This window comes from Typopeltis vanoorti, chromosome 18 (assembly GCF_054136105.1).
Source record: "Typopeltis vanoorti isolate ZY-2024b chromosome 18, IOZ_Tvanoo_1.0, whole genome shotgun sequence".
Classification (NCBI taxonomy): Eukaryota; Metazoa; Arthropoda; class Arachnida; order Uropygi; family Thelyphonidae; genus Typopeltis; species Typopeltis vanoorti.
The window spans coordinates 67,500,571-67,523,068 of NC_143566.1; the positions used below are offsets into that span (position 1 = coordinate 67,500,571).

General features: G+C 34.3%; 1 protein-coding gene across 1 annotated transcript in view; it reads left to right on the forward strand.

Annotated features, from left to right (window-relative positions):
• Positions 1 to 21,845, forward strand: part of LOC150096738 (uncharacterized) — a 159,304-nt gene extending 137,459 nt beyond the window's left edge. Inside the window, exons 13-16 of the mRNA XM_090408306.1 lie at positions 4,375 to 4,469; positions 13,389 to 13,463; positions 16,676 to 16,809; positions 20,951 to 21,845. Coding sequence (XP_090264432.1) covers positions 4,375 to 4,469; positions 13,389 to 13,463; positions 16,676 to 16,809; positions 20,951 to 21,221 — 575 coding nt within the window. The 3' untranslated portion in view covers positions 21,222 to 21,845. The remainder of the gene's footprint in view (positions 1 to 4,374; positions 4,470 to 13,388; positions 13,464 to 16,675; positions 16,810 to 20,950) is intronic.
• Positions 21,846 to 22,498: the final 653 nt, after the last annotated feature.

Here is a 22,498-nt window from a genome sequence, read left to right on the forward strand (position 1 = left end):
TATTTATTTTTACCTAACCCTTTAATTAAAAGAAATTATTCGCTATTTCGCAAAATGTACTTGTTAGAATTTGACATAGGGCGCCTTGGGAAAACCTGGATTCAGCAAGGGTGCCAAGAATTGAAAAAGTTTGGGAACCACTGGCTTAACACATATACATGCATAACAGAGGAAGCTCATGCTTAATAAATTAAAGAAACAGATTTACACTCACAGAATCTTAGTTTATGCTGCAGTAATAACACTATAAGATAGGTCCAGGCATATTTGGATTGTGCCTTTATTCATTTTCAAGCTATAGCTACTCATGCTTTGAGAGAGATGACAACTACAAAAAGCAGTAAAGTACAATGATTTGAAATTTTAGTGTTATTACTGACATTCAAATATTCCAAAAACCTGTGATCTTATTCAGGTCAGATACTTGATACATTTTGCCTTTTTATGTTCTGTTATATCTTCTTTTTCTGCAGCTTGTCCTACTTAGGTAGGGTCACTGTTTGTAGTGAGTCTCCTCCACGTCCCCTTTTTATGTTCTGTTACATGATAACTTGATATTGTTTACAATGAAGGGATTTCTTGGGTTGCAGATTTGGATTAAATACACTTTGAAATATATTATAATCACTTAAATTTCAGTTTTAAAAAAAAGTTTTGATTTGTGGACTAATGATATCTTAGTTATTATACACAGTGTAAAGTTATAATAACTAAGATAATACAACAAAGAAAGGAAAAATTTATCAATATGTAAAGCAATATAAGATCTATTCAAAAGTATCTGAATTGGATGTGCAGAGGTGCACAAGTCCATATGCATCTGTGGTAATTTATGATATAAGATACTCAATTAAACAATCTGCATGTTGCCCTTCATTATCAGCAGTTCATAATCCATTGCATGTACATAGCATTCAAATAATGCCATGTGGACAATATGCTTCAAAAATGGGTTGGTATTCAAGCCCTGCCTCCTTGGACAATTGCAGTGATTATGGAGTTGTTGGAGATCTTCACATAGTAGCTGTAGTACTCAGATAATCCATCATTCAGGAATTCTTGTAGAGATAATTATTTCCTAGAGCACCAGAGCACTACCCTTCTTCAGCCATATATTATCTTTTAAATCTTCATCACTGAACTTGAGTACTAGTTATTTGTGTTGCCTACTACACTGACAGAGAAGAAAAGCCATGGTAGTGCCCTTTTTTCAAGTAACTGGTAACCTTTTTGGTTACCAGTCAAGATTCCAACATTATCAGATCTTATATTTCTGTCTTCTAAGGCTTTTTACTGTATCAGTCCTATATCTAGGTCTTCTTCTGGGTCTTTTTAGTGCCAACCTGGCAGAGAACACTTGTGCAAATCTTTCCTCTCCCATTCTGTTTAAATGACCATACCACCTTAAATTAGCTCTACTTACACATTCCTGGATGTTAACAATGTCAAGTTCTTTCCTAATATCCACATTTTTAATATGATATTGCCATTGATGCTATTTGGTTAAATTAAGCCTTTCTGGTTGAATGTCATCTACTCCTGCTGCATTTCCACATTTCAGGCTTTTGGTGGCTTTTTCTATTTCAAGTATAGATATGTATTTCTGATTGCATGCCTGTTGAGAGTTTACCAACTATGCTGTCACTGCTTATTTCATTTAGCAATTTTTCAAAGTAATTACTCCATACATCAAGGATACTGTATCTTTTTATCCAGTTTTCTTTTTACCTTTATCATCTCTAATTCCTTTTAAATCACTCTTTCCTCCATTTCAGAGCTTTTTTCAACCGCCTCCAGAATATTTTGCCACTCTACTGATATTTATCTTCTATGTTCTTGCCAAAGTCTTCACATGACTTTTGTTTTGCTAGTTTTATACAGTGTTTAGCTTTCTTATGTTTGTCAATGTATTCTTAAGAGCACAAACTGACTTTTTTGCCAGGAACTTTTGATAGGCTTTCTTCTTTTCCTTTACTGTCTCTTTAACTTCTAGTGTCTACCATGGAGTTCTGACTTTTCTATCCATGCAGACAACCTCACCACATGTGCCTCTCTGACTGAATCAATCAATGTTTTCTTAAGGGCTTGCCACTGAATCTTCAAGGTTTGGTTCCTGTTCTCACTCTTTCATTTTTTCTTGAATAATGTTTGTGTATTTTAGTTTACAGCTGAGAGCTACTCAACTTTTATTTGCTTTAAAACTTTCTTACATGCTATTCTTTTCAATATGAAATTCAATTTTATCATGCTCAAGACTAAATGGTGATCACTTCCAGTTTCAAATTCTCTGTACATATTTTACTCTTCTGCACCAGTGAGAAAACATCACAATCAACGATAACATAGTCAATGAGACTTTTCTTATTCCTTGCCTCTTCTCTCCATGTGAATTTATGCACATTTTTATGTTGGAACATTGTGTTAATAATAACCAGTCTATGTCCTGAGCTGAAATCCAACATGTATTTGCCATTATTATTAGCTTTGCTGTTTTCTACAAATTTTCCCCAAATATTTCTGTATGTCTGACAATCATTTCCTACTCTGCTATTTAGATCCCCCACAAAGACCAAACTTTCTTTTTTCATTGCATCAATTGCTTTCTCTAAAGTCCCAAAATATTCCTCCACTCCTACCTTAGTAGAACCTTCTTGGGACCATCACAAATAAGTCTCATTGTCTAGTTCCCTATTCAAGAAGATTAGCCTCATATTTATTGTTGAATACTATAGCTACTCTATCTTTTCCATGATTGTTATTGCCTGAATATAACATTTTGTATTTATTGCTTAGAAAGATCTCACCAGTTTTTATCTTTTTTGTTTCAGCCATCCCTATTATGTCGATCTGGTACTTATCCAATTCTTCTGCTAGTTCCATTTATTTGCCATTCAGGCTTCTTATGTTGATAGTACCAATCTTGAACTCTGGTGATGTTGAGTTGGGGGGGGGGGTTATTTCAAGATTTGTTCCAGTAGCTGACTTTTCACTGTTTGTCGTAGTTCCCTGGCAATAACAATGGAGGCCTTGTTTAACCGGGTGATGCCAGCCAGCATGAAATTCTGTTATGCTGTACCGTCATTTAATTGTGGTTTAAGCCAAGAAGAATACAATTTGGTCGGCTAAATCCTAAATTGCCAGGTCCATCCTTGTTCAATCATTATCCAGGTAGATACCTAAGAGTACACCACAAAAAGGTGAGGGTTGGATATTAGGTCAAAACCCCTGGTCAATTCTCTGCATTCCTTTAAAGGCTATGTGGAGGTCTCCTCTCAGTTATACAGCTTTGACCCTTAAGCACCCTCAGTATCATTAATATAGAAATTAATACAGTAGTTGTCCAAGTATAGAACCCTGTGCCACACTGCTCTCATATGTCTCTCATTCTGTCGCTATCTTATCCATTTTGTCAATTCCCTATTTGCTCTGATTTACATTTTAGGTTACTGTGTGGTATGTTGTGAGATGTAGTCTCCATATTGCAATCAATATTAGCAATGTCCTTTGACTGAAAAGTTCCAGTTTCATATCCTGTCTAAGGTGTGAAGAACTTTTTTTTCTTCATATGAAAATAAGTTAACCAGTCTTATACAGAGTTGGCTGGAGCTTTTTTCTCATGGAAACTTAGGTCTTTTATTCTGCAAAATTTGCAAACTGGTCAGAAAAGAACACATGCAATTTGCAGGTGTAATACTCTTGTCTCATAGCCTTAGCTTTTTTGACTGTAATTTCAAAACAGCCAACCAACATATGTCTTTGAAGTATGTGATATCGTGCTTCACCCCTCTCCCAACACAAACACAAATACTTTTAAAAATTAGTTACAATATTTTTGATAATCATATTTGATATACACATATGGTATGGCAAAGCATTTGTTAAGAAAGGTAATTCCATTTCTAGGCTTAGAGTATATCATTTCATAGAAGATGTTTTGTAGTTCCAAACATTTTAATTTTTGAAAGATTTTCTGTAATTTATTCAGTAATAACAGTCTTTTGTTGCCAAGACTTGAGTTTGAATTCCTGTATAGGAATTCAAATATATCTTCAGCTGGAGAATTAGTCAGTCTCATATGTAGATTACTAAGTTTTTTCCTCCTCTGAACACTGTTTTTTTCATCCCACAAAAACATTTTGACGAGTGTCAGAAATAGAAATCTATTTAATGCTGTGGTAGAGCGTAGCATTAAATAAGATGGTAAAAATAAACATTCTTGGGTACCACAAATCCTGACTAATACTACTGGTAAATATGCACTCATATTGTTGTGTTATGATTCATTCTTTTAAAATATGCTGTAGCAGTTTCTTATTAGAATAATTCTAATTTAAGTGATGTATTTTCCCATTCTCATGCAGTTTTTATTTTCAGTGATTAAGTGGCTAAACAAAAGTCTTACAGAAGTCCAAATGAATCGTCGAACACCCCTAGCCGATCCAACTTCTACCGTTGTGCAGTTTCATCAGGTAGGAAATTAGATTTACTATTGAGTTTAATTTGTATGGTTAACTTCAGAGAGCTATCTTATGAGTCAACTTCCCTTTGTGTTCAAAAAATCAATATAAATCTTCTGAAGAGTTGCATAATTGACAGATGAAGGTATATGTGTTGCTAAATGATTTTTATTTGCCAAATAAGATTGAAGGCGATGAGTTAGCCATTCTAATTAGAGAAGGCAAGTTTTTCTTTGACAGAGAACATATACAGTTGACATAAATAATGATAATGTACTGACCTCATACCTTAGTTTGCTTTGACTCTAATTGCAGTTGATGCTGCCAAGTAAAATTGTATCAAGCATAACAGTAATTTAACTTGATGCAGGATTGCATCATGTTAAATCAGTCATGCTGACAAGATTTTTACATTGAGTCTGGTTTCTTAACTTTTTAAATGCTGCTACTCAAATGAAAAAGTTTATTCAATGAGGTAATGGTTATTTAATTACAGTCAATCCTTAATTTACAACTGCCCATACTTTTACAATAGCCATTAACACACTCACTGAATACCATCTCAATCCTGCAGTCCATGGATTGGGATGTTATTGCTGCCTTTCTTGACATATTATTTAAGAAATACTTTTATTTGGGCTATTGCTGGTACTGAGGATGAGAAAACACTCAGAGGCTTTTGGAAGAAATATATTTATAATATCTTGTATTGTACAAAGAATGTAGATGCAGCATGAAGTGAGGTGAAGGCAAAAATGTATAAATGGAGTAGAAGAACCTGCTGAAAATATGTGTTCACATTCACAAGATAGTTCTGCTGGCTAGCATTTAGAATTTTACAGTGAAGATGTAGAGCAGTTGATGAAAGCTGTGGATGAAGTGCTCTCAAATGAAGATGCACAAGAAGAAGAAGAAAGGAAATCAAGAAGCCAAAGCCTTCAAAATAAACTTTTTGAGGGCTTGACTTCTTCTGCTCTCTCTCTCTCTTCCCTCTTTTTGTGCTTCTGGCTCTATAAGGTATTCATTTGAGAGCTCTTCTTCCTCAGTTTTCATCATCTACCCTATATCTTCATTGTCGACCTCCAACTCTTTAGCAAGCAGCACTATCATGTCACCCAGTGTCTTGCAAGGCTTTGTCTTTGCAAGACAAAAATTACAGTGAAAAAATTAAGACATTTGCTTCTGTTAATAAGGCAGTTTGGTTGTTTGAAGAAGTGCAACCCCAACAATGAAAGATTTAGGAAAGCTGATAGAATTATGCAAGCTGTAATTGTTTGCTACAGAGAAATTTATGTAGAAACAGCAAACTGTGCAGACTAAGTTGAACATAATGTACAAAATTTTAAAGAAACCCACTCCTGTGCTGTCACCTTAACCTTGAAGATGAGCCTAGATCATCCACAAGTTATCCATCTAGATGAACGATTCTCAAAATGTTTTGTTGCAATTCCTGCATGCGAAAAATTTGTTGATGATAACCTAGCTCTCCCTCTCCATATCTCCTTTTTTGAAGATTTACTCTTCTTGCCCCATGTTTCCATCTGGACCTTTTGCTGGTAAGCACACAGAAACACCATCCACTCATTTTTCATTATTTATTGCAGTACAGTACTTTATACAGTAATTTTATATTATAATTTGTAAATTGTATTATTTCACCAAAAATAAAGAATAAAATTAGTTAAAAAAATAATAACAAAACTGACCTACACATTTTTATCATTCAGGGATGTTAAATTTTAGCATATTCTTATGACTGAGTATAGTGATTTCTGAATTATTATTATTATTACATAACACCTCCAGGGAGTCCAAAGATTCATAGAGGGAGGGCACCTACTCTACAGCTTTGTCTTCACCACTCAAACCGCAACTACACCAACGCCATCTACTGCCCACCACTAGTATTTTCAGAGACAATCACAAACATCCATGCCCATGTCGGGATTCAAACCTGCAGCCTTTTGACTGGAGAGCAGATATGCTAAACACTTGGCCAACCAGGCTGGCATGAGAATTATCAGAATGGAACCGTGTTATAAGTCATGGATTGCTCTATTAAATGGTATTTTAACTTATGATGTGCTTGCAGCTTCTAATGGCAGTCAAAGAATTGTTTTATCTAAAACAATTGGGTCAGTAGTCATGGTTTAAATACAATAAGACCTCAAGTTAAGTGATTCGACTTAAGCAATTTCACATTAATGTAATTATTATTATTATTTATTAATTATTTTTTTATTAGAAATTTCCATTTTGGCTGGTGTACATACCATATACCCTTTGCAGATGTATATCAGGAGATTGATGCTTTGGCTGGTGCATGCCAATTCTGTATACACAATGAAATTTGTGTTAGGTGGAAGCCTTACAATGTTAGTAACTTCAGGGTTAGTCAGTGTTGTTTCAATGCTGCTTATTGTCTGATTTTAATTTAGCTGTTTTGCACTCAACCAATTTTTTTTTTCTCCAATCACTGAATCCTGCAATATATGTTAGGTTAATTCATTCTATGTATATTCCTAACATGCAAGCTTAGGTGTTGAACGTTATTCATAACTTATTTTAACGAGATTAACAACACCAGATGAACTATTTCGTAAAAAAAGGTGTTCATTAACTGATATATTTCACTGAATTTCAAATCAGCATCTTCAGAGCACAAAGCAGCATATATATATATATATACGCAACAATGAGTGAAACAATTCAAATTGTAATGGACAAAAGATCTAAAGTTCTAATTTGGTGCCCTCTAATGTTGTAAAAAAAAAAAAAAGTATTACAGCTGTGCAGGAGTCAATCTTAAGATAAGTCTCCCAAATTTTTGGCAAATTAATGCAGCCATATTTGTTATGATTAGGAGAATTATTCATATCCATGGCTGACTCTAAAAATAATCTTTCTTATCTGTAACGACTTCTAAGTAGCATGTTAGTTTTCTTCCATGTAATCCTGTCTGAAGGGGTGTCCAAAGCTTAGTCTGCCAGTCCTGACTTGACATAATAATGGTAGCAAATGTATATTTTATGTTCTCCAAGGTGGATAGTAACAGATATTCCTGTCTACCCATAGACAAGTCACAAGGAACTTCACACACTCCAGGATATGCTGGAGGGTGTAGTTAATCCTTAGGAGAGCAGATTAGAGTTACTAATTTAACATGTGTGCAATGTCCATGTTTTTTTAGTACTTTGGCTATCTTTTCTGATGTACCTCTGACATAGGGAATAGGAATAGTAATTTTGTTCATGTATATTAGAGGAGGCAAAATAATGGGACTATGTAGTATTTAATCTATTTTGTAGGAATTGTAGCCATAGGCCAAGAAGATATGGTGCAGATATTTAAGTTCTGTGAAAAGAGCTGTATCATTAGAAGAAATGGCTCTGGCTCTGTGCATAAGTGTTTTTAAAATACTATACTGTTGGGCTGGGTGATGTGATTGTTTATATGGATATCTTCCTGTGTATGTGTTGGGCTTTCTGTAAATGGAAAAAAATAGTGATTCATATGAAATACAGGTGCCTAATGGATCAGAAAAGGCAAACAGTTATTAGATTCTTTTTTGACTGTGAAGTGAATTTTTGGGGTGTTGGCTGTTTAGGTAGGTGACAAAAGCATCCGAAATGTCTTGTCCATGGTGCCAAATGGCAAACACATTGACAAAGCGTAACCACACCAGGGGCTTGTATGCAGCTGTGGTAAGTATTTTGTTTTCAAAGTGTTCCATGTTAAAGTTTGCTGGGGGGGGGGGGGGGGCATAGCAGCACCATTAATGCTTGTAGATTCCTGCCCCCCCCCCCTATGTAAAGTAACCTGCATACATAGTAAATTTGAAGCGATGGGAAATTTAGACTTTATTAAATCAAGAGCATCTATTAATAGTACATTAGTAAATAAAGATGTGGCATCAAAGCTAACAATTATGTCTGAATTTTTAAGGATATGATTTTTAACTAATGGGCAACTTTATATGGAGGACTCTCTATGCTATCTACTATAGAGTATAGGGAAATATTAGATTTGTGGATTTTTGGTAGCCCATAATGCAGGGTGGTTTGACATGAATGGGTTTTATTTTTGTTGATGATTTCTTTGGGCCAAGAAGTCACTTTTTTCCAATAATTTTCCTTTGAGACATAGTGAGATCTTGATCTATAATTTGGTAAGTGAACTGTCATATAGATCTTACTTTTTTTGTTATAATCTTCTTGATCCACGATAACTGTTGCATTACCCTTATCAGCTTAGTAATAACAATGTTTTTATTTCTGTACAATGTTTTTAAGACAGCTATTTCATTCTGTGGCATATTACTTTTTGGTGGTTTAGCCTTGTTTAGGATGCGTGCTATGTCTAAATGCACATTATTAGCCATCAAAGGTGGAAGATCGTAGACATCCTGTTCTACATTCATCGTAGGAATGCATTACATATAATGAATGCAGTTGATGGGAAGTCATTAACCTCTCTGTACTAGTAGCCCAGTCATAAAGTTACTTCACGTACAAAATTTGTTTGCATACACTTGGATAAAGGATGAAACCAAAAATATAATATCTTGGCATCTTTAATTTATAGTATAACCAAGTGAAAACACTTTCAACATCTATCTCTAATCCAGAGTATTTTAGTAATAAGGTTTTGGCTTAAGGGTCAAAGCTGTATAACTGAGAGGAGACCTCCACATAGCCTTTAAAGGAATGCGGAGAACCGACCAGGGCTTCTGACCTAATGTCCAATCCTCACCTTCTCGTGGTGCACCCTGTTGGGTATCTACTTTGATACTGAACGAATGAGGATGGGCTGGCAATTTGGGATTTAGCCGACCAAATTGTATTCTTACTGGTTAAACCAAAATAAAAAATGATGGTACAACATGACAAAATTTCATGCTGGCTGGGGCGTCGCCCGGTTAAACAAGGCCCCCGTTGTTTTTGCCAGGGAACCAGGGCGAACAGCGAAAAGTCAGCTACTGGAACAAATCTGAAAACAAACCCCAACTCAACATCACCAGATCGACATAATAGGGGTGACTGAAACAAAAAAGACCAAAACTGGTGAGATCTTTCTGAGCAATAAATACAAAATGTTATATTCAGGCAATGACAATTGAGGAAAAGAAGGAGTAGCCATAGTATTCAACACAAAATACGAGGCTAATCTTCTTGAATGGCAGTCATTCTCAAGTAGAGTAATGTGGGCAAATATAAGAATGGGGAACTGGACAATGAGACTTATTTGTGCCTATGGTCCCACAGAAGGTTCTACTAAGGTAGAAGTGGAGGAATATTTTGACGCTTTAGAAAAAGCAACTGACACAATGAAAAAGGAAAAGTTGGTCCTTGTTGGGGATCTAAATAGCAGAGTAGGAAATGATTGTGAGACATACAAAAATATTTTGGGAAAATTTGGAGAAAAGAGCAAAGCTAATAATAATGGCAAATATCTGTTGGATTTCTGCTCAGGACATGGACTGGTTATTACTAACACCATGTTCCAACATAAAAATGTGCACAAATTCACATGGAGAGAAGAGGCTAGGAATAAGAAAAGTCTCATTGACTATGTTATTGTTGATAATGATGTTTTCTCCCTGGTGCAGGACACCAGAGTGTACAGAGGATTTGAAATTGGAAGTGATCACTATTTAGTCTTGAGCAGGATAAAATTGAATTTCATATTGAAAAGAATAATATGTAAGAAAGTTTTAAAGCGAATAAAAGTTGAACAGCTCTCAGATGTGAACTGTAGACTAAAATACACAAAGATTATTGAAGAAAAAATGAAAGAGTTTGAGAACAGGAATCAAACCTTGGAGATTCAGTGGCAAACTCTGAAGAAAACATTGATTGATTCTGCCAGAGAGGCATGTGATGAGGTTGTGTGCAAGAATAAAAAAATCAGAACTCCCTGGTGGACACAGGAAGTTAAAGAGGCAGTGAAGGAAAAGAAGAAAGCATATCAAAAGTTCCTGGCAAATAAGTCACTTTTACTCTTACAGAATACAGAGACAAATGTAAGAAAGCTAAACACTGTGTAAAACTAGCTAAACAAAAGTCATGGGAGGACTTTGGCAAGAATATAGAAAATAAATATCAAGAAGGTGGCAAAATATTCTGGAGGTTGTTGAAGAAGCTTAGGAATGGAGGAAAGAGTGCTGTAAAAGGAGTTAGAGATGATAAAGGTGACATGAAAATAGGAGAAAAAGATATCCTTGAAGTATGGAGTGATTACTTTGAAAAACTGCTAAATGAAACAAGCAGTGATGACAGCACAGTGGTAAAAAGTACTGACCAGGCATGCAGTCAGGAATACATATCCATACTTGAAGTAGAAAAAGCCATCAAAGGCTTGAAATGTGGAAAGGCAGCAGGAGTAGATGATATTCAACCAGAAATGCTGAAGTATGGTGGTATTAGAGTCTTACAGTGGCTGCACTGCATAGTTCAGAAAGCCTGGACAGAGGGACGAATTCCCGATGATTGGAGTAGAGCTCTCATAGTACCCATATATAAAAAGGGAAATAAAACTGAATGTGAGAATTACAGAGGTATTTCCCTACTGAGTGTTCCTGGCAAGATCTATGCAAGTATACTTGAGAAACGGTTGAGAAGAATTGTGGAAGAAAAGCTTGGTGAAGAACAAGCTGGATTCAGGCCAAATAGAGGCTGTCAGGATCAGATCTTCACTTTATGACAAATAGTCGAGAAAGCATGGGAATATAACAAAGATCTGTATTTAAGTTTTGTCGATTTGGAAAAGGCATATGACAAGGTGCCAAGAGAGAAGCTATTCAATACGTTGCAGTTATATGGTGTCAATGGGGCATTATATCAAGCAATACTTAGTCTTTATTTGAGTTGTAAGTCAGCAGTTAGAATTGAAGGAAGTACAGGAAGATGGTTTAATGTTAAATCTGGTGTGAGACAAGGATGTACATTATCCCCTCTGTTATTCATTATCTATATGGATCACATTATGAAGGAAAGTGGTATTAAACCTGATATCAAAATTGGAGATGTTAATGTCAGCTCTTTGCTTTATGCGGATGATGTTATACTGCTAAATAAATCCGCTACAAGTCTTCAAGATTCTCTGACTAAATTGAATAGTTGTTGTAATAGATATGGTATGAAGGTCAGCAATAAAAAGACAAAGACAATGAAAATAGGCAGAATCATTGAAAATGTCAACTGTGTTGTGAATGGAGAACCTGTGGAACAAGTAAAACATTTCAGCTACTTAGACAAGATTTTTAGTGAAGATGGTAAATTAAATATAGAAATAGACAACAGAATCAGCAAAGCTGGTATAGTGGGAAGTCAATTGAATAAATTCATATGGAATAAGAGAGAAATTAGTCAGAACACTAAATTAGCTGTATACAAGACAGTGTTCAAACCAGTTTTAACTTATGGATCTGAGAGCTGGGTCAGAAGTAAAACACTTGACCAAAGACTAGAGGCCGCAGATATGAGAGTCCTGAGAAAGATTAGAGGCGTGAACAGATGGCATCAATGGCAATATATTAAAAATGAGGATATTAGGAAAGAACTTGACATTGTCAGCATCCAGGAATGCGTTAGCAGAGCTAATCTCAGGTGGTATGGTCACTTAAATAGAATGGGAGAGGAAAGATTAGCAAAACAAGTGTTCTCTGCCAGGTTGGCAGGAAAATGACCCAGAGGAAGACCAAGATATAGGTGGATTGATATGGTACAAAGTGCCTTAGACGATAGAAATATAAGATCTGATAATGTTGGAGTCTTGACAAGTAACAGACTGATTTGGAGGAAAATTGTAGATAGGAAGTTAGTAATGATGTCATTTTTTCATGTAGTACTGTCATATCCTGTACACCCCTTGAGGGTACATGGCAGGAATTTGATGATGATGATGATGATGGTTTTGGCTTTTGGATACTTGGAAATTATAGAAATTACTTCTTGTACATTACTTCAACCTTGGTATCACTTCTGGGTCTGGCTCCCATTGACGAGACCTCATTAAAAATCAAAACTGCTCTGGGTAGTGACCCTTCCCATAATGCATAGCATTATGCATGTCTGCAAGGATATGTGCATTGCATTATGGGATACTAAGGCAATTGATATGGAGTCATTAGCCTCTATATACAAATAGCCCAGTCATGAAGTGACTTCATGGGTAAACTTTGTTTGCTTACACTTGGATAACAGTTGAAACCAAGAATATAATTTCTTGGGTTCTTTAATTTATAGTATAATCAAGTGAAAAAACTTTCGACATGCATTAGCTTTTCCCTTTACTCCAAATTTTCCCAAAATACTCCTATATGTCTGGTAGGATTCATTCCTACTCTGCTGTTCAGATCTTCAACAAGAAGCACTTTTTTCATATTCTTTGTCAGCTGCCTACTTGAATGACTCAAAATTCCTTCTCCTTTCTTCCTTCAGTGAACCTTTTGTGGGACCATTAGGCACAAATAGCTTTTGTTGTCCATTTCCCCATTTTGATGTTTGTCCATACAGTTCTGCTTGAACGTGCCTTTCAATCAAGACGTTTATCTTTATGTTTGGTGTTGAATGCTATCGCTACTCCTTTCCTTGATCATCATTGCGTGAAAATGACATCTTATGCTTATTATTTAGTATCATCTCACCTGTTTTTGTCTTTGTTCAGTAATGTCAGTTATGTCCATGTTGTAAATGAATTGCAGATGAATAGTAAATGATATAAAAATTAACATTAATTATGTCCTTGCACTTTCACATTAAAGCTATTTTAGTCTAATGAATATATATATATATATATATATAGAACTGTGCTTGTTTTGAATATTGCTCAATCTTTTGAATTTTAAAAAATGAGAATTGTTCAGTTGAGTTTTATCGTAGATTATTTGTCTTACAAATTTAGAAATACATATTGAATTGTTAATTTTAGCCTTCTTCTGTGATGCCTCCCATTGGAACAGTTACTAGCCACATTAGACCAGCTCTTTCTTCTGCACCATATCAAGTATGTAATGTTAAAAGTATATTATGCTAGTTTTATTAAATAGAATTAGTAAGTGGAGAGATAAAGAGATGAATATGCTAGAAAATAATCATTTCAATAATGCGTTAATTTTTATACACAAAAGTTGTGAATAAAGTAGTGACAACATGCCACAAAATGTAAAATAGTTTATATTTATCATGTCTATACAATTACATCCCTTCAATATAATCTGCCATGTTCTTTCTGCACTGTTTGTTTCAAAATTTATGGGAGCCACTGGATGCCATCAGAAAAGTGTTGCCTGTTGATATCAGTGATAGTGCGAACTATCACTCAAAAAACCTCTTTTACATCACGAAACCTCTGGGGGGGGGGGCTCATTTTGGGTACAAGTAGAAATCTTAAGCCCTCATATCCAGTGAATACAAAGGACCCTGTCTCTTCCACACTGTTTTAAGTATTTATGGCTGTAGATCTGTGTGTTCATGGGACTGGCTTGCCTGTTCCGAGGGACGAAAACCCGAGTTTCAGGGTGAAAAAAACCCTTTACCTGTATATGACACTGGCTAACTCACCTTTAGTCAAAAGAGGCCAGATAAAGGTTCCTCGCATCGTGGACAGGAATCGAACCCAGGTTTTTCCAACCAAAGGGCTTCATCTGTGCCAACTGAGTTACGGAGGCTCCAATGTGCTATAGTAAATTTTATTTAGCATAACATTGTACCTATGTAGCTTTGGTTGCTAGTTTTTGGTAGTTATGAGAGTTTGTTAAGGTAGTGTTTGCTATAGTGAGAACCAACTGTAAAGCACTTTTTCTTGCAAGACACTAAAATGTCACATTTACTTGAACAGTGCATTCTACTTCATACCTACTGCTTCATGAAAGCCTGGCACTATTACTACAACCTGCATATAATACGTAGTAATCATTCAGTAAACAACATTGTAGTGTGTAATGATTTTAGTACTTTATGTGCCCATTACTGAACACCATATTTAAATCAGCAACTCTGCTCCATTATTTTCTACTGAAGCTTTACCTTGTAGCATGTACCTGTCAAAGCTCATTACACTTTCTCTACAGCATGCGGTGAAAATGCCTCATTTTTCACCTGAATATTCCACTTTCATTCAAGCATTATTCGTGTTACTTAGCATCTTATCTTCTGAGCTACAGTATTGCTAAAAAAAAATCAGAGGTATTTATAATAAAATCGTGATTGATCAGTAAAAACAGAATATCAAAATTCATCTAATAGCTATATATATATTCCCACTTTTGAAGTGAATACACAAAAATTAATTGCACCATTTGGCCAGTTTATTTCAAGGACTATCACTTATTCGTTCCATTGATTTTGAGCGCATTAGGATAATTGATGCCAGACATGTCCTGCTAGTGTTTGTGCATAGCAACATCTGAATTTACCAGTAACTGTTATTGAAGTAAGAGCTCAACAGATGGTTGGTTAGTTGAAGATGTGAAATGTTAAAATTGATAAAAGGAAATACATTAAAAAAAAAAAAAATTCAGCTAATACCTTTTTATTCTCTTATAGTAAGGCCATTTTAGTCGTATCTAATTTTTGGAAACTGAGTGAGCAGTTCGATCTCCACCAGTAGCTGATGAGAGATAGTTGGCACAAGATTATCACTGATTACAAGTGGCATGCGATGAAGAGACAACAGACAAGTGTCGCCATCTCTTGGTCCTAACATGATATGTTATTGTCTGTAATAGTGTGGGTTCTAAGGTTGATTTTCTTGAGTTTATGAATGAGAAACATGAGTTTCCAGTTTTTCCAATTGAAATGAAATGTTCAGAATTCGTGATGAAGGACATGTTAAATCTTTTAAAACTTTGGCCAAATATTTTGAAAGCTTATACATTGGAGAGTCGGTGCCTTCCACAGTGGGTCTTAATGAAGTGTTTTCCTTAAGTATTTTAGAGACATCATATAGTCAAGGAATGAGAGGGTGAAGAGAACGTAGAGATAATGTTAAATCTCTAGGAAATTCTGTAGTTATCCAAAGAGATTGTTAGTATAGTTCTGGAGTTCATGAGTTGGATCTCAATATTTGAATAAGTATCCACGATAACAGTTGCATTTCCTTTATCTGCCAAGAGAATTATAATATCATTATTCTTTTATAGATTTTTGAAGGCTTGACATTTTGCCATAGTAACATTATCTCTAGAATCAATTCCTAAAGTACTTCTTGCAAAAATAGAAAAAGGTAAACTCATTCCTTCCTTCTCAACAAGCTAATTTACTACGAATCGAATTCATCTTTGCAATTAACATTAGTCCACCTTAATACTAACCTAACTTATAACCTCTCTGATTGTTACTCCCCAGCCATCCAATTTTGGCATATGTGAGATCATACCTCCATGAACATGCTCAACAATACTGTAGATTCAAAATGCCTTGAAATGTCACCATTGCATTTGTAACTTAATTTATTGCTGTTATTCTTAAGTAATGTATATTTTGTGTTTCTTTCTTCTTCTCCCCCCACTTCCATCTTATGCACTGGATGTGGTCTTTTAAGAAGATGAAATTAGTCATGCATTTAAGATAGTTTTTCTATATCGTTATTCCTCAGTTTTAGTCATTTTCTTATATACATAAGTTTCTTCTCTTATGTATATAATATATATAAAAATGGAAAAATCATAGCCTTGATTTTTTTTTCACAGGATTTTTGTACTCTTTCATTATTAAAAATAATTCTTTATTAAGAGATGCACATATTTGAAAATTCATCATCATCATCAAATTCCTGCCATGTACCCTTAGGGGTGTACAGGATATGATAGTACTACATGAAAAAAATTACATCATTGCTAACTTCCTATCTACAATTTTCCTCCAAATCAGTCTGTTACTTGTCAAGACTCCAACATTACCAGATTTTATATTTCTATAGTCTAAAGCACTTTGTACCGTATCAATCCACCTATATCTTGGTCTTCCTCTGGTCGTTTTGCTGCCAACCTGGCAGAGAACACTTGTTTTGATTAAAAAATATATATATATATATATTTTTTTTTTTTTTTGAAAATTTTAAACTCTAATAGGAGATGAATAATTAAATTTTTAGTACCATTTTAACATTTTAATTTATTCTCTATAGCAACTGGAATAAGATTTATGAGGTGATGCAAATTTAGAATTTTTTTTAATGAAATGTTTTTCTTATAATAATTATTTAATATTTTCTAGCCACAGTATGGATCTACCTATCATATGTTCAACTCAAGCAGTGTTCCTGTTAGATCAAATATTACTTCTCTTGCCGCAACTCAGATACCGACTACTTCTGTTGCCCATTCGGTTTCAAATCCAAAGAGTTCAAGGTTAGTGATATTCACATTTTTTGTGTAGTTCATGTTGATGGCCATTTCATTATCTTATTTTATAATGGACCACACACACACACACAAATTCAGTTATTGTTTATGGCCCATTCATAAGATTATAATGTCAGAATTCTATAGTGTAGCTGAAAATTGTAAAAAAATTGTTTTAAGTTTTATCATCTTCAAATTCTCAGTACCTATTTATCATGTTGAGAAATTTATTAACATCAAGTCTGATCTTTTTTTTAAAGGTGTTTTTTTTCCTTATTATTATTATTTATTGAGTATTGTCTGAAATTAATTAGCCTATCTTTAGTGGATTTATTGTATTTGGTGTATTTACTAATATATTTGTAGGCATAATGTTAAATTAAGGTGGTCAGTCTTTAAAAATTGTGCCAAAAATTTGTCAGAACAATAGAGCAGAATCAAAAGCAATGGGTAGTGTAGATGCCAGAGATAGGAACCTTTGCTCTACTGAGCAAAAGCATTACAACACAGTTCTGATTATAAAAATGAAGGTAATTGAAATATCCCAAATAAAAACAAATGAAGAAACATTGAAACAAATTCAAACAAGAAAAATAAGCATGACAACTAGAGGCAGGAAAGTCCAGAAGTTGGTATAATGTGAATGCATAATAATAATAATAGTCAGTCAGAATGTCGGGGGGGGGGGGGGGTAATAGTAGTAGTGATGTGGTAAAGTGATTTGTTCATTATTTGCACTTGATGATGGAATCACCACTTCATGCATCCTAGGAATGAAAACTAAGGATTTTTGAAATTATGAAATTTGGAAGTTCAGTCCGGTTATCAGTTACTAAATAGGAAGGATATCTGCAATGCATGGGAAGTTTTGAAAAGATGCAGTATCTAAATGTATCCCTACTATTTGAAGAGCAAATAGGATGGGAGTGAAATGGATGTGTAACTCTATTAAACAAGAGATTCATAAGGAGATGTGAAGAAATGTGAGAATAAGAGTGAGAGAAGTTGCAAAATATATAAAATCCAGGCCTGAAAAGTTAAAAGTATTGTGTGGAAAGCAGTCAGAGTATCAAAAGAAATTCATTGTATGAGCTAAGAGCAGGCTTAAAGAATTTTATTGTTTAAATAAATGAAAGGAGGGATTTGGAAGGATAACTTTACTGAATGCAACAGTCATATAATAAGTGCTCATTTTGGTGAGCACTATCAGTTTGGTGTAACATAGCAGATACCGCTATATTGGATGAAGAGATAGAGGTGCATGAGAAGGCAGCTTGAGAGCTGTTGCAGAACTTGGATAAGAATTCAACAGACGGGATATCAGTATGCATGCTAAAGGAGTGTTCAATAGAATTAGACATGTTTGTGTAATTTGAGTATCAACTCAGGAAAGGTCCCACAGGAATGGAAAGAATATATGATAGTCCCATTGTACGAGAGTACCAGAAACTGATGTCTAACTACTAATCTATCATCATCTCTGGGAAATTGTGGAGATTTTAGAAAAGTTGGTAAGAATTCGCATACAGAACTGGTTGACAAGTTCTACTTTACAAGGAGCAGAATGTATTTACTAAAGGGAGGTCATACCTGAGCAATTTGCTCGTATTTTATAATGTTACATCCATCCTGTATAAAGAGAATGAATACACTATGATACTGGTTGGACTTTGCTAAAGCATTTCAAAGGCTGTGAAAGGCCACATGAAAGGCTGTAGCATAAACTTGAGAATATGAAAGTAGTATATAAACTGTTGACTCGCATGACTTGGACAGCTGATGGACAAGTATATAAAAAGATGTGAATCTGCCTGATTTAAGGTGACTATTGGGAGTACTCCAGGGATCAGTCCTTGAATTATTGTTCTTTAATCTGTATATTCATGATATTGGGAAGTGTTCAACAGGCGATCTTCAATTGTTTGCTGATGATGCAAAACTAAGCTGGACAATCCCAGATGCTTAATGATATACAGGACAATTTGAAAAGACTGGAGGCATAGCCAAACCATAATAGCTGTCAATTCAATGTTAGTAAATGCAAAGTTATGCATTTTATTATGATGAGATTATCAGTGGCATGTTATATTGGTGGAATTATGCTTGGAGAAACTGATAAGGCTAGGTTTCTTGTAGCCACAGTGGAGAAATGAACATTGATATATAAAGATAAGGAAATCATTTTTCCTCTTGATATGACACCTGAACTACTATTCACAGATTGGGTTTCTTGAGTTCTCAGATGAAGAAGCTGTAGAAAAGGTGCAAAGTGGCATGTTATATTGCAAAGAAGACATAGAGATGATGTGAGGAATGTGGGGATAAATTGAGAGTATGCTCATTGCAAACATTGGTAGATAAGAGGGGTGTTATGATAGAAATCTATAAACTTCTAAAGGATGTTATAGAATATAAGTTCATGAAATTTTTTGTTATGCAGAAGATGGGGAGAGGATTGGGGCATCTGTGGAAGTTTTTGTGTGTGATTAAGAAAGAGGTGAAAGCTAAATTTTTCTCTCACCGAGCAGTGAATGAGTGAAACAGTTTGCCTGTTGAAGTTGTAGATGAGGAAGAGAAGGAATGACAGCTGGTGTGAGTGATATATGGCCTTCCTCAATGAGTACTTAATTCCCTGGAAGTCTCTGATGATAATTAAGGAGAATAAAAATGTTAAAAAGTTCCTGTACTCTTAGAATACTCAATATAATTAATTATAATTACAAATAAATACCTCTCATAACATTCTCCAACTCTTGTTCAACATTAAAATGCTTATGCTATAAACATATTAATAACATACAGTGCTCTGTTTCTTGTTTAATGATGATTAAAATACAATTCTAAGTATTTTAGTTTGTGACATTTACTTATTTGTCTGTTTTCTTCCGTTATATATTTTAAGTCCAGGATTGATTCTGTGGGATCCATCCATATCTGCTTTACTTGTTCCACTAGGACCTTTGAAAATGTATGCATATTTTGACTGGAAAAATAGTTTTTAATCATCAGGTAATTGGTTAAAAACTTTGCACAGTACTTCTTGCATCCATAAGGCATTTTTGCTCTGCTTATATGCACATTTCTTTATTATAGTAAGTGTTTTTAGATATTTAATTTTTCTGTGTTATGTTTTTATTTTATTGCATGAAGTAGATATATGATTAGGTTCAGATCTCATTTGCATAGTGTGGGAATTCTTTAGCATTATATTGGCTGTTTCAAAATTATTTTGGTTCAGAATGATATGCTTTCTTTTATAGTCACTTAGTTGCAATGCATTTTTTGTTCAGTTTTAGGAATTAAAAAATGCACCTTATTTGCTTTCAGTCATAACTAATATTAGACTAGTATTTTAAAATAGCATGAAAATCAAATGCAAACTCTTTTAGCTATTACCTATTTTTACAGTTTAAATTATATACATTTTTTTAAGTACATCCTTAGTGTGCTATATCTCTTAAGATGCTATTCTCTGTTCAAGATGTTTACCATGAGATTAAGCTATGCTGCAATCATACTAATTCTTCTAAACCAGCATAAAAAGTACTCAATGACTTTTTTTGACACATCTGTTAAAATCTTATCACATAAACAGTGTCCTTAGTTTAGCCACCTGGTTGGTTCACTGATAACATCTCTATTCTTTGATCAACAGGCTGCACAGTTGAATGTTTGTGAACATCTGTAGGTAGTAGGTGCATTGCACTGTCCTGAGTGAAATTACCACTCTGCTTATTTGAAGCCTGAAGTGACTTGAAAAAGTCCCATGTTTGGTATATATTTATCTCCCTCCAGATTTTGTAACTCTTAAACCACCCACAGTACTAATATACATCAAGTTTACAACCTTCTGTGAGTGAGATTCACTTTTTTTAAGCCATCTGTATATGCAGATCACTGGCTGATTTCATGGTACATATATCTTGAATAGAGTACATATATTTAACAAACATGTACCCAATTCAGTAATGCTGTGCACTATCAACTTGATTTGTTGAAATATGCAGCCACTCATGACAAACATATAATGTCAGCTAAGAACTTGGGCTGGGTGCAAAAAAAAATCTTGTATAAATCATGTTTAGTATGTGCATTAGGATTAATATTTTTATAATTTACTCTGCTCTACTTTTTTCATTATATTTAGCAATCCTCCACTTGATTATCGATATCTTCAGAGACATCCTATTACTGAGAACAACCCTGTCCCAATAATTGCCAGCACAACTAAAAGTCCTTATGTTCAGCAATCAACTTTACCAAGCACCACATACAGTGTAACTAGAGCAGCAGAAGACTTAAACAAGAATCCTTTAACAAGACAAAAGAATGATTGTGAGCCTCACGTGTCTCGTCCCTGCCCAAGTAAACCAAGAGCAATACCTATCACAACTTCCACTCCACTGCAGCCTAATTAAGACCTATAAGATGAATCTGCTAAAATAATAGTAAAATAAGGCTGTTAAGCAACAGCTTGACTTTGACTGAAGTTCTCTGTTTTTGTACATTGTGACAGTTGTAAGTAATTTAAGTTGAGAGAGAGAGTCATAAAATATATGGAAACATAATTTCTGTGTTCAGTGTAAATGTATATAAATGATGTTTTTGAGATGACTACCATGAATTGCTATGTTAAAAGATAAATTTTTTCACCATGGCAGGAAATATTCTTTTGAACAGATATAATTTATTCATACACTGTCATGGCCCATCCACTTAAATTGTATCATTTCACGTGGCGATGAGATATAATTAAAGTGGATTGATGCTTTTATTTATATTCTGTATAGTCATTTTAATTTCTTAATTTTATTCAGTGAGTTCTAGTTGAATTAATTGTTTCGGCCAACAAAATCATGTTTAGTCTTGTTTATAAGAAGTTAGACATTTTACTTATTCAAAAATGTTTATTCTTGCACTGATATTTTAAATGACAATAAATGAATTTGCTTGAATGCATGCAGGTAATGAAAAATAATTAATGACATGCCTTGAAATTTTATTTGTATTAATTTTTATTAAAAAAACATATAAAAGTTGAATACTGTTGTGAGATGTTTATTTTTAAAGATATTTATTGATAGATTAGATAACTTCTATATAGCATATGGAAAAGGAAAGTTTTTTTTTTGTTTGTTTGGTAACATCTTCATAGTATATTTGTAACTAACCACACATGCTCTTCAGTGGGGGTTAGTTACTAGGTGTTATATATATAGGTAGGAGCACTTTGCTACAAAACAAGACTGACCATCCTCAGAACATATGCAGCTGACAGGCATAATATATTTGTCTTGATATGAACTTAGTTGCCTGAGTAATCCTAAATAATAGCAACAACATCTGTTTTGGTTCCTGTTATAATCTTACCTTAGGTTTAAATAATCAGTATTGTATATCATAGCCAAGAAGTGATGAAATATGAATGTTTGAACTTGTTATATGAATATGTTAATCATTGCAATATGTTTCTTTTCAAATGTGCAAAATCACTTATTAGTCTTTCTAAAATTTAGCTGGGAGAAGACTGCAAAAAAACTTGACAGTGGAGGTGGGAGGTCAGTAGTTCTGACCCTGTCTGCTTTTCTTTAAATCTATATATGAAATGTGCAAGATAGTTGTTTCATAATTTATAGTTTGGGACTCTGTCCAGCTTATTCTCCAGACTAACAGAAACAAAAATGTACTTATGCAG